General features: G+C 37.9%; 1 protein-coding gene across 1 annotated transcript in view; it reads right to left on the reverse strand.

Moving 5' to 3' along the window:
• Nucleotides 1-9,815, reverse strand: part of LAPTM4B (lysosomal protein transmembrane 4 beta) — a 107,714-nt gene extending 97,899 nt beyond the window's left edge. The window contains exon 1 of the mRNA XM_074268847.1: nt 9,337-9,815. Within this exon, the coding sequence (XP_074124948.1) occupies nt 9,337-9,435 (99 nt within the window). The 5' untranslated portion in view covers nt 9,436-9,815. The remainder of the gene's footprint in view (nt 1-9,336) is intronic.
• Between the last annotated feature and the right edge of the window lie 3,281 nt (nt 9,816-13,096).

A 13,096-nucleotide genomic window follows, 5' to 3' on the forward strand; every position in this document is an offset into this window, starting at 1 on the left:
AATACAAAGTATAATGGCAGTGAGACATACATATAAAGGCCAAACACTGAAATTACAACTCCTGGTTTTGGAAGTATTTTCTTGAGTCCATTGTTTGCATTTTTTCAAATGGCCTAAAACGACTGGTTCTCTAAAGTGGCTATCTCTGGATCTATATTTAAGGTGTGTGTGTCTCTCTGCTGCCACTTGGATGAGTTATCTCTTACTGGTCCATTTTTTCTGATGACAAGTCAGGGAGACAGAATAACACTCCCTCTGGTCTCATACTACTCATTTTACCACCCTAATTTCCCTTTGAAACAAACAAAAGCTCTAGAAGCACCCAATCCTGGAAACTCCAGAAGTCTCAGATTCATCCAGCTGTTGAACTTTCACTGCTATTTAAAGAGTCCCCAGAGATGTGGTCAACTTGTTTCTTTCTGGAGCCTTCTAGATACCTCTTAGAGAATCATAACCATAAAAATCAGTCTGGTCAATTGATCAATAATTAATCAATCAATAAGCATTCATTAAGAGCCTACTTAAGTCTGGTATAGTGCAAAAAGAAACAAAAAAGACAGCCCCTTCTCCCAAAGAGCTCATTATCTAATGGGGGAAACAACATCCAAACATTTGCATTTGTGTATCAAGTAATAAACAAGATAAATAGGAAATAATGAACAGGCCCTGGGGAAAGCACTAGAATTAACTGGGTTAGGAAAGGTAGAATTCTTATAGAAAGCAGGATTTTAGTTGGTACAGAAAGGAAGTCAAGGAGGTCAGTAATCAGAGTGAAGGACGATAGAGAAAATAATCAGAGTCCAGAGATGGAGTGTCTAGGTCAGTGTCACTGTATCAAAGAATGCATCTCAGGAAAGGGGTGTAAAAAAAAACTAAAACTAAAACTAAAATTAGGTTAGAAAAAAAAAAAAAGTTAGGAAGGGCTTTGAATACCAAAGCATTTTATACTTACTCCTGGATGTATAGGAAGCCTTTGGAGTTTATTGAGTATGGGGTGAATGGTCAGATCTGTACTTTAGGAAAATCACTTTGATGGATGAATGGAGGATAGATAGGAATAAGAGACCTGAAGCAGGCAGACCTAACAGCAAGCTATCCTAGGTGTGAAGTGATGAAGGCACTGGATGGCAGTGTCATAGAGAAGGGGGTAGATATTCAAGAGATGTTGAAAAGGTATAATTGATAAGCCTTAATTAACAACAGCTTGGATGTAAGTGGTGAGAGGTAGTGAAGATTCCAAGATGATTTTGAGGTTATGAACCTGAGATTAAGAGGATGGTGTTACTCTTTACAATAATAATAGGGAAGGTAGTAGGATGGGAGGGTATGTTCCAAAGGGAAGTCATTAAAGTTCTAAATAGGGGATGCATATGATTATTTTTAAATGGTTATAGGAAAATGATCTGGCAGCAGAGTGTTAAGATGAATTGGAGCAAGGACTAACCAATATTAGTCTTTTATCACTTGGTAGTGTGGTGACCTTGTTAGCACCCTAGATACCTTAGAATCAGCCAGAGTCAGGATAAACAAAAGTCCTTGGTCTTTATTCTTGGTCTTTAGCGGGAAAAGTGAAGGGAATGACGTATAGGATCTCTGAGACCTTACCTCTTGTCTCCCACCCAGAAATGACTCTGGCTAGTCTTACTCCACCCCCTAGTCCCTCCTACAATTCTCTGTATACACTAAACGAATGGGCCAGCACAGGATAGTGGGAAGGGCCATGTTCCAAGCATATTTCTATAGAGTATTGTCCAACTGGTAATTAGCCTTAAGTGCTTGGTTGTCCCACCTCAGTGCATTAACTCAAGAGTTTCAGCCCTTTACATGGTAGAGTTACTATTGTCAAAAAACAATTCATTAACTTGAAGATAACCTGTTTAAGAATCTCCCCCCCTCCGAACTCAACTAGTCTGAGTTTTGGGGGACAAGCACACAAAGCTAATCACCAAGCCCATTCCCAAAACCTTTCTAGGTTTGCAGGACCTGCTAGAGTGTACTACACTGGCATTACCAGCAAAGATTTAGGGCCATCTCCATGTTATAATAAGGCATTAGAATAGGACTATGATAGATTTATCAAAATACCAAAATTTTTCTTGAAATTACTACTAAATGTAAATAAATCATTATGTGAAAGAGAAACTGTATCACAAAATTAACAGCAAAAGGCACAAATTGATGTTATTATTTACTTGTGTCTGAATCACAGACCCCATTTGACCCCATTTGGGGTTGTCTTGGCAAAGATTCCAGAGAGTTTGACTTGCCCAATGTCACACAGCTAGCAAGTGTCTGAAACTTGATATAAATTCAGGAAGAGTTTTCTTTACTTCTTCTCAACTTCTTGATTTTCTCCTCTATGCTACTAGCTACCTAAAAGAAGCATTAATTAAATCATGATAAACTTGGGCCTGGATAAACAAAGTTTAGACATACTGAAACAGGTCAATAAGTAAGTCTGTAAAAATATATTCCCTGAATGTATTTAGAAATAAGATGGGTCAACATATGCAAAAATGTTTGTAGCAGCCCTTTTTGGAAGGAACTGAAAATTGATTGAATGACCATTGGTTGAGTATATGGAATATTATTGTTCTATAAGAAATTATGAGCAGGCTGATTCCAGAAAATCCCGGAAAGGAAAGACCTACATGAACTGATGCTGAGTGAAGCAAGCAGAACCACGAGAACCTTGGACTCAGTACAAGATCATGTGATGACTGTGATAGACTTTACTCTTTTCAACAATGCAATGATTCAAGGCAATTTCATTAGTCTTGAGATGAGAAAGAGAACCATGAAAACTGTTTTGTTTTGTTTTTTTTCTTTTTCATTTTTTTCTTTGGGTTCTGATTTTTCTTGCACAACATAATAAATATGGAAATGTTTAACAATATCATACATATTTCATCTATATCAGATTACTTGCAGTCTTGATGAGGGGAGAGGAAGGGAGAAAACTTTAGAACACAGTCTTATAAAAGTAAATGTGGAAATCTATCTTTACATGTTTTTGGAAAAATAAAATGCTATTGAAAAATTTTTTTTAAATAAGATGGGTCAGATTGGGGGTCTTTCCCTTGTGTTTCAGTCTCCACATTTACAAATACCTGATTAATATTTTTACCAAAACAATCCACTCAGCCTCACTTCAAAATCACTATACTTAAAAACAAATTCATCATCTTTTCTTCTCATCATCCCCAAACTAGTTTCTCTCAAATTTCTCTTTAATGCCACCATTCTCCCAGTCATGTAGGCTTCAAGCCTGAATCATTTCTGATTCCTCCACTCTTTCTCCACATTTAGCCAAGTATTGTCTCCCACAGACACCATACATTTGTGGCTTTTTTCCCTATTTCCAATGCCCCTTAATTTAAGCCTTTGGTACTTCTGAACCAGTGTAAAAATCTATTAATTGGGACACTTCTCAAGTCTTTATTCCCTGGGATCAAACTGACCTCAAACTGTTTCCATACTCCAAATGACATGGGGAAACCTCTCTCTTCTAAAAGTCAGTCACCTTGAACGCAGATTCCTTAATCCTAGAAACCAATCTCCACTTCTGTTAACTACTACTAATTAAGCTTTCAATAGAGTTCAGGTGACACTAACCAAATTTTCTATAGAGCTGAACTAAAGTTAAGTACCATTAACTTTCAAAAGAGCTGAACTAATGTTAAGTACCACCAATTAAGCTTTCTATAGATTTGAACTACCACCAATTAAACTTTCTATAACTTTACTGAAGCCTATTCAAATCCAACCTTCCCTATTGTTTCAAAAGCCCCCAAGACCTGAATTCTGATCATAAAACTAAGAACCCTGGACTACCACCTGGCAAAACTCCTAATCCCATTTTGGAACTTTTGTCCCCTAAAAGATTAGTTCTCTTAGTGATCTAAAAATAAACTTTTTCTTTTTCTCAGAATCTACTAAGAGTAAATTCTTTTACCAGACTCAAGCTTGTCTCACATACCATTAGCCTGGATCTTCAACACAACCCTTTGCTCATGACTGATCTATTCCCAGAATGTGCTTCTCCATCTTTATGTATGAAATGCCATCCACTCTACCACTTCTCCTTGCTAATATTGTCAAATTAATTGGATCATTAATGTTGGAGGCGGTAGCCTCTTGATATTCCTTGTTTGATCTCCAACTTCCTTTGGGACTTGGACCTTTGATACAAGATCTGGTTAAACTAGTTTGGGCTATCTGAGCTGGCCAGGGTTTTACAGCCCCCATTCTAATCTGCTCAGATAGACCAAATGCCATCAGGAAATTCCTTTTTGGAAAGAGACTTCTGTCTGTCCCCAAAAGATAACATGAGAATCCTTATCTTATTTACATCACTCTCCTGAAGCTCCTTGCATCACTGCATCTGAATGATTGTTCTCTTGTATAAAACATAGTCCTCAAAAAATCTATTCTTTGCAAAATTGGCCTTGTACCATGCAGCCATTTTGCCCACTGGCTCTCCAGTGTTTCCATTCTAATCAATAAAGACTATGTTTCCATACAGCATTAAGTAGCAAATTCCTTTGCTGCCGAACCCGCCATTGGTTACTTTGGGGAAGGAAGGAGAGAGAGAAAAGGAACTGACCCATCTCGATTTAGACCTCAGTTTACTCCTCATCAATTAAGACCATGTATCTTGACTTGAAAGGGACCCTACTAAAAGCCATCTAGACAGGTCCCTCAGTTTCCATGTATGAAAACTGACACCCAGAGAAATCAAGTGACTTGACCAAGATCACAAAAGTAATTAACATTAAAGGCAAGATTTCAAACCCAAGTCCTATGACTATAGGTGTTGTTGTTCAGTTGTTTCAGCCGACTTTGACTTATTACTGACTCCACTTAGAGTTTTCTTGGCAAAGATAGTTTACCATTTCCTTCTCCAGATCAATTTGCAGATGAGGAAACTGAGGCAAGCATGGTTAAGGGACCTGCCCAGGATCACAGAGACATAGTATTTGAGGCCAAATTTTAACTTCAAACCTGGCATTCTATCTACTTTGCCACCCTGCTGCTAGAGAAACCATGCTATTTCCACTGGACTACAGTCCCTTCTGCTTTTCAAAAGACTACCTTTTTTCCACATATCAAACCAAATCCTCTTTATGAATTCATAGCATCTATTCTCTGTAATAGCCTTCATTTGACATTTACTCTGTATAATGCCCAATATGGCATTTGCTTTTTCTACCTGCCTTGAGGTCCCTACTAGAATGTAAATTCACTGATGGTAACATCTTATACTCAGAAGTAGCACTCTGTACTGGAAAGAGAACTGAACTTGTCATCTATCAGTAGAGATTTAGGTTTGTATCTATCACAATGTCTTGCTACTACCATGGGATAATTACTTCGCCTTACATACAGCAGTCACTCAAAAAAGATTCATCAATAATGATCTAAATGATAAGGAATCTAATGCAGTATTGTTGTCCACAGCACTTCACACAGTAACAATAAACAACACCATTTATTGGTACTAAATAAATGTAGAATGACAACTCACATTTATATAGCACTATAGAATTTACAAGGCCATTTCCTCACATTAATTCCATATGGCAGTAACTACAAATATTAAATACCAAAAAGGATCTTAAATTCAATTCAATTATTTATTATGCCATTGTATTGTATCTAAGCTTTAGATCTAAGATCTCATCTGAGTTGGGTACTCCTTTCATTAAAGTAACAATAAATAGATCATGCTAAATAGATAAATGGATGAATAGATAAATAACACTCATATAGTACTTTAAGGTGTGCAAGACACTTCGTTTGACAGGTAGAGATCATTATCATCTCCTTTTTATAAATTAAGAAACTGAAAGAGTCAGATTAAATGAATATTTAGTATTTTGTTCATTGCTTTACTTAGAGCAATAGGATGTTAGAACTGGAAAGGATTGTAGACATTTAGTTCAACCCTCTCCTTTTACAGATGAGGCAGATAAAGTTTGGGAAATAGAGTAATTTGCTCAAGGTCATGTAACTATGTTAAACTTGCTCCCAGGATTGTTCAGTCCTTCATTTTAAAGTATAATTGCTGCTATCTTCAGAATGATTACCTTTATCTTTAATCATCAGGGAACGAGCTGTTCTTGAAAGCTGAATGTTCTAAACTAAGGGATTACCCCCCATTTTAACCAGATTTTGTCTGATCATTTCAGAGGGCTGTCTTTTCTTCTTCACCTTTTTTAAAAACAGCATACTGCATCATTATTTTTTGCAATGACTTGGGGACATTATTATCATCATTTATTTTATAGTATTCCCCTCAAGAGGTATTGAAGTATATAGAGTTGTTTGCTCCAATACTAAATAGCTCTAGACTTTTCTTTTTGAGTTTTTATCTGCTTTTTAGGACTTGTTTCCTTCTTTATTGCTAGGCCATCAATTATCATTTATCTCTGCTAACAGTATGGCTGCCTTTAGCAACACTCCTTTTCTCTTTTTTCTAATTTTCTGGTTGATCAAGGAAGTTCGGAAAGTTTGAAAACCAGCTAAGCAAAGTCATCAGCATTGTATATAAAACAAGGTTCTACAGGCTATGAGTAAAAAACTATGTACCAAGAGTCAAGTATATGAGCTTTAGTGAATAGCTTCCATAATATAAATTTGTGATGGTCTTGTTTTCTAATTCAGATTTCAGAGGATTTTGTAACTTCCATCAACAATAAAGAAGAGTGTTCAACTAGTAAGCAAAATGTGGCACTCATTTATCACACAAATACATTTAATTTTGTTGAATTATAGCCTATAATAGAGCTCAAGTAGATTTATCACAACTGTATATTATGTAGCACATTTGGCTGATGCAATGCCCTAGATTCCTTAAAAAAAAAAAAAAATAAATAGTCATTCATATACTTGAAAGTCTAAAGGCTCTAAGTCGTTCTTTCAAAGTAATATGGTTTTAATATAAATAAATAAATATATGAACTGCATTTGATGCATCTTCATTTTTCCCTTTAATAATCTAAAGGATTTCCTGGCATTTACCAAGTCAGAGTTGAGCCAACACACTGATGTTTTATCTGCATTCATGCTGCATTTGTTAAAGGCCCACACATCCTGATGGCACATTTGAAAGCTTTTTAAGCAAGAAATTAAAATTGTGTGACCACAATATATGTTCAACCAAAAGGAAAGCTGTAAATATAAATTTGCTGTAAATTTGTAAAGAATTATGTCTGCAAACATGTTTCCTTTAAAAAAATATACACACACATTTAATTATAAGCAAGATATGAAATAATTGCCTAAGGCTTGCTACCTATATTATGTGACATGGATATAATCACTAGTGTAAAAGATTTAAAAAAAAAAAAAAAAAAAAAGCAAACTTATGCCTAAAGTAAAAAGCTCTATATCCAATTTCACCAAGGCAATTTCTGGTTCTTTTCCTTTTTAAAAAATAATCAACTTTGCTTTTTAAAAAAAAATGACTCCAAGGTACATCTCCAGTTTTAATCCTCCAGGCTCTAACAGTGATGCAATAGACTCAGATAAATCTTTTTATGCAAGTATTGGTGTAGACTGAGAAGGCCAACAATCTACCAACCCTAAGAGTTGAGAGACTTTAGATAAGTATTTTCAACTCTCCTGAAAATTCAGAAAATTTGAACCCTAATGTTAAAACCTCCTTAGTTTATACTGCTAAGTAGAAAGGGAAAAAAAAAAATTGATCTCAAGTGATTGGAAGAGTATGATAAATGGGTGCAAAATGATTTCCCAAATTAAGTAGGTAAAAAGTCAGTATATAATATCCAAATAATTTCCCCTCGACTATATCTTAAAACCTGTGAGAAATCAGAGCACACACACACACACACACACACACACACACACACACACACACACACAAAATCATTCAGGAGATTGTTATAAAAGCCCTCAAAAATTCCAGGAACAAAAAGGAATCCACAAATCAGTGACTCAGAAGATTAGAAGACAGGAATCTGGCAATGAGGGACGCCAAACCCTCCAGCCTAAAGCAGAAAATATCTTTGCAATAAGACCCGCTACCTCAGTGAGCTTTATCTAAACCCCTTTAATAACATAAATATCTTATGATTTTGTGCAAAAGAAAAAAATTCTCCATAACAAAGTGAATAATTTTGGGGGAACTCAGTCTATTTTCATAGGAAAGTGTGTGTGGGGGGGAGTTTCTTTCATCAACTCTAGCCATATGAAGCCCCTAAGCACCATGCTTGGGGCTATCTCAGAAATGTCTGGTCTTTTTCTCTTTCTAGTTGTGATGATCATCCAAAAGAAGCTGAGTGTTCAAAACCAGGATGCGGATTCTCCAGAGGAAAGCTTGGGGTTTCCTACAGACCAGTGCTTCAATCACCCCCAGGGAGGGGGTTTCCCGAAGCTGAATGACTTAGGGAGAAGGGAAAAGACGATCCTGCCACAGGTTAGAGCAGCCAGAGAGAATTATTGACTCTTAAGGAGAATTAGGTTTCTAATAATAACACCATTTAGGAAGGTTATCTCCAGAAACACCCAGTCCACAGGATAGACCCGGCTCAAGCGGCTAAAATCCACAGCCGCTGACGTATGAATAAGCACGGGAAGCAAGGAAGAGAGGAAAAAATAATAATAAAAAGCTATGCCACTGGAGTGGAAAGCAATAATTTCCGGGGGGGCAAGGAACCAGGAAGCAAAGGATTTTGTTTTGTTTGTTTTATCTTTCCCTCTACCTGAGAAAACCTGCAGTTCTAGGCTTTAAATCAGACTAAAGGGATTATTTTTTCCCCCTAGTTTTTTTTTTTTTAGCCTTTACTGTGTCATACCCCACCCCCCAACCTCTCAAGCAGCCTGATGAAGCTTATGGACCCATTCTCAGAATGTTTTTAAATGTGTAAAATAAAATGCACAGGATATAAAAAGAAACAAATTATATTGAAATGCCATTGTCAAAATATTAAAAGAAAAACTACTTCATAGACCCCAAGTGTCTATACCCTCCATTCTTCCCCTCCCTGCCCGCCACGACCTCAGTTTTCCCGATTACTCCGCCTGTGCACAACTTCCCATTCTATTCCTGGGGCACCTGCTCGCCTTTTCTTCCCTGGGAAAAAGTAAGGAGGCTGCGTATCTGAGAAGCGAAGGAAGGGTTTGGGGAGGTAGTACGATGAGAGGATGGAACTCTCACCTGTGCTATCCCTCCCCCCCCAAAAAAATTTAAAACCTGCAGGAAGAGTTCACATCAAACTCTAAAGTGGCCAGGGTTGGGAAGCCCAGACATCCCACTTTTCCAGCTGCATCGCTTCTCCCCATCGCCCCGAGGGGACACCTCTCGGTGCTTACCAAGTACCAGATGCCCAGCAGGATGGTGCCGGTGCGGACATGGCAACATAGGCAGCAGCTGTTGGAATAGAAGCGGGTCCAAGGCGCACTCATCTTCATCTCAAGGGGCCTCCCTTGGCTCTCTGGGAGCCGCTCAGGGGTCGCCACTGCCTCTTCAACCCCTGCTGCTTCGCCGCCCCGCGGGTTCAGAGTTACCGCAAACGCGCGCCCAACTTTGTCTGAGAGCTAACACCCCGCCTCTCCCTTCAGGTCCACTTCCAGCTGCTGTGGCTGTTTTGGTCTCTGGGAAGCACCTTTCCCCCACCCCTTCCTTCCCTTCGGCCTCCCTCGGTGGTTCTCCGGCTCTGACAAACCCAGAGAGGTTTCAAGCTGCAGCCTCTGCGGGACTCCAAGAGCAAGAAAGTGGTAGAGGGAGGGAGGAGGAAGGGATTGGACTTCGACCGTAGTGGGGTGGAGGGAAGTAGGAGGACCTGGGCAGAAGGGGAAGGACCTGAGGGGGAGGGGAAAGGGCCAGGGAGAGAAGGCGCCAGCGACACCGCGTGACCAGTGCTAGCCATAATCTGGGTCTGAGTTCCATGATGTCACTAGGTAGTTTGTGCCAGCTACCAAGTGATGGAAGGTAAATCTAAATAAATGATCTTTGAGCCCTCAGCAATTCCCAGAGACCATCAAAAGCCAAAGTAAAATTGGTGCAGTCCTCTTCCCTCTCCTCCTTTGATTGTTTTGAATTGTTCTGTATTTGTGTATTGAAATCTAGCCTGAAATACTGACAGGGTCATTTGGAGCAGTTTTTACAGCTAGATGGCTAAAATAAGGAAATGCAGTAGGTTCATCCGTCAAGTCTGCATCTTTGCTTCAAAACTGGAAAATTATTATCTAACTTGAAGTCACTAAGATGTCAATATAGTTACCCCAAATCACTCATTTCAATCACAGTGAAAGTGATATTCTCCTGGTAATATGGTACCTAGCTAAGAAAAGGTCTCCACGCTAGCAACATTTTAAGTCATTATTGCATTTTTAAAAAATCACAATAGAGTTTCAAGCTACATCCACTATATTATCATCATCGATAACATGTACAAAGGAGAAGAATAAAAAATTTTAAAATGAAAGGCATTTAGAATTCTTCACTTTAAAAAAGAATTCACTGCAGATATCCTATAAATACTGAATTTCTTCTTTTTCTTCTTCTACTAGTACTAGACTTGTACTACTGATGAGGTCTTCAATAATGTTAGGTGTGATTAACAGAGGAACTGATAAAAAAAAAATAATCCCTGAGGCAGGCAGGGAGAAGATTCTGATAAATATCAGTTTATCCCCATGGGGAGGTGATCCATTCTGAAAACCAAGTTATGTCAAACTCTTAAAGTCCATCCTCAATAGGGGTCTCAAGCAGTCTCACCTTATCATGCCTTATCAGAAATCTGTCATGTTCCTAAGGCTAAATTTGCTCTATAAAATCCATTTATGGGCCATCCCATGATTGCTGCTTTTCTTTGGGTCAGTCTGCCATTTGGCACTCTGCCTCATTGATGTCTTTCCCCTTCCCCTTCTCCTCATTGCCATTTGGTAGAGCTCCTAAGTCCATTATGCTTTCTTAGGATATGGAGGCATCAATGCTTCTTAACTCTATTCCTACTTACAGCTAACTAACTTTTAGTATACTGAGTCCCTTTCAATTATTAGCCTACCAGCTAAGGGCATGCCTCAGACTCAGGGGGTGCTCCCTTTCTACTTGTTAATTAGGAGTTCTGCTGAGGAACTTGAATTTCATATGCTCTCCCATTCTATTTCATATTTACCATTCCGAATGTCTACTGTATCCCTTCATTTTGTCTGCAGCCACTTCTCCAAATAAATCTACCAAAATGCCATTCTTCACATTCATTTTTCACATGACTGAACCCCAGCTTTTAGTGTCTACCATCATCTGGTAGAGGACATCACCCACACACATCATTTTGGTCCTCAAACCACATCATTTGGTGCTGAACCCCACACCACAAATCACATCACTACTACTAATACTACTACAAATTTCAAATCACATATAGGTTTTCAAGAACAAATTTGTGTAAAATGAAGTATCCCTGGATTTAAAGCCTTGAGGCCATGACAATTATAATATTGTCCATTCAATAAAGTTATTCATACTGTAGTTCTTAGCTAGTTCTCCCATTGATTTGCTTGTCCCATTGCTATTTTTCACCTTCAAGATTTTCAACTATCTTGTCCCATTTGGACTCCATCATGCTCTTTTATTCACTGTCCTGCTTTAGGATAACTCTCACCTACTATTCCATTCTTGTCCTTTTAGTACTTTCCACAGGATGAAATAACCATTCACTTTCCATCACACAAACTAACTCCCTTTCAAATTCCCATTTATCAATGACATTGTTTTTGCTTGAATATTTAGAGCCTGCCCTGTTTTTCACACCTCCATTGCCCAAAGTAGGAAAGAACAAAATTAATCCAGTACTCTGAAAGTTCTTTTTTTGATTAAATGATTGATTTCTAATTATAGTCATTAAGGGAGAAATCATTCAAACACAGAATTTGGTGCTCGGAAGAAGCTTTTTCCAGAGTTCATGAAAGGTAAAATTTTTAATAATTTTTTGAGAAGACAATACAAATAAGACTGTTGCAAAATTGAGAGATTAATAAAGATGCATTATGGGTGAATTGTTCTACTGTAATCAGTTAAGATTTGAGTTCACTTACTAACTGTGTGACATTGGGCAAGTTACTTAATCTCAGTCAGCCTCAGTTTCCTTACCTGTAAAACAGAGATTATAATAGCACCTACTCTAATATAGTATAATATAATATAGCACAGTACCCACCACGATAAAGTATAGTACTATTAAAATGATATTCCAAGCTTGTTGTGAAGATCAAATGAGATTTGTAAAGTGATTAGGACAGTGTCTGGCATATAGTAGGTGCTATATAAATGTTAGCTATTTATTATGTCCAGGCTGTCTATAAGCACATAGTTGTGTGTTTATTATTTCTTAGGTATTCTAAAATGGAAGTGTTTAGGTGATCTTGTGAGTTTGAGAGATTCAGAGGTCCCATAGGCAGTCAAAGATAAATAACTGATGCACCTACCTCAGTGCCAGTGGTTGGTGGGAGTAAAACTATCTACATTATAAGCAGAAAGGCATACCAAGGGCAAACAGGTCCAGAGCAATAATCACTCAAAGTAAAACAGCTTCAAGGAGTTTAATCTCCTTGTGACAGTAAGAAATGCCAGCTATGGACTCTAGTTAGACACCTCAGACCATAGGAGAGAACTACATGTAAAGAAATTCCATGAGGACAATATGAAGAGAGAAAGGGATTTACAATGCAGGAATTATGAGTTATCCCTTTGCCACATATTTTCCTTACATATGACTCATTACCACTATACTTTAAGCTGTGCACACTTCCACTCATGACTTCTGCATGTATTTATGGGAAAGTGCATCTCAAGTTTGGAGGTAATGTTTATATCAAGTATTCTCAATATGCTTTCTTAGTATCCTTTAGCATACATTAGTATACCTTTTCTAAAAGCTATTTGTCTACTGGTTGATTGAGACATCAATATAAACATACCAGTAGGGACTCAAGAACAACAGTACTAGAAGTACAGCCCTTAAGAATTGTCTCTTAGAACCCTTAGAACCCTTTCAACCTGTAATTTCCAGTGCAAGTTAGTGAAGTGATTTGGGTTAGGAATGAAGGGTGCTACAAAGGTATTCAA

This window comes from Sminthopsis crassicaudata, chromosome 1 (genome assembly GCF_048593235.1).
Source record: "Sminthopsis crassicaudata isolate SCR6 chromosome 1, ASM4859323v1, whole genome shotgun sequence".
NCBI lineage: Eukaryota > Metazoa > Chordata > Mammalia > Dasyuromorphia > Dasyuridae > Sminthopsis > Sminthopsis crassicaudata.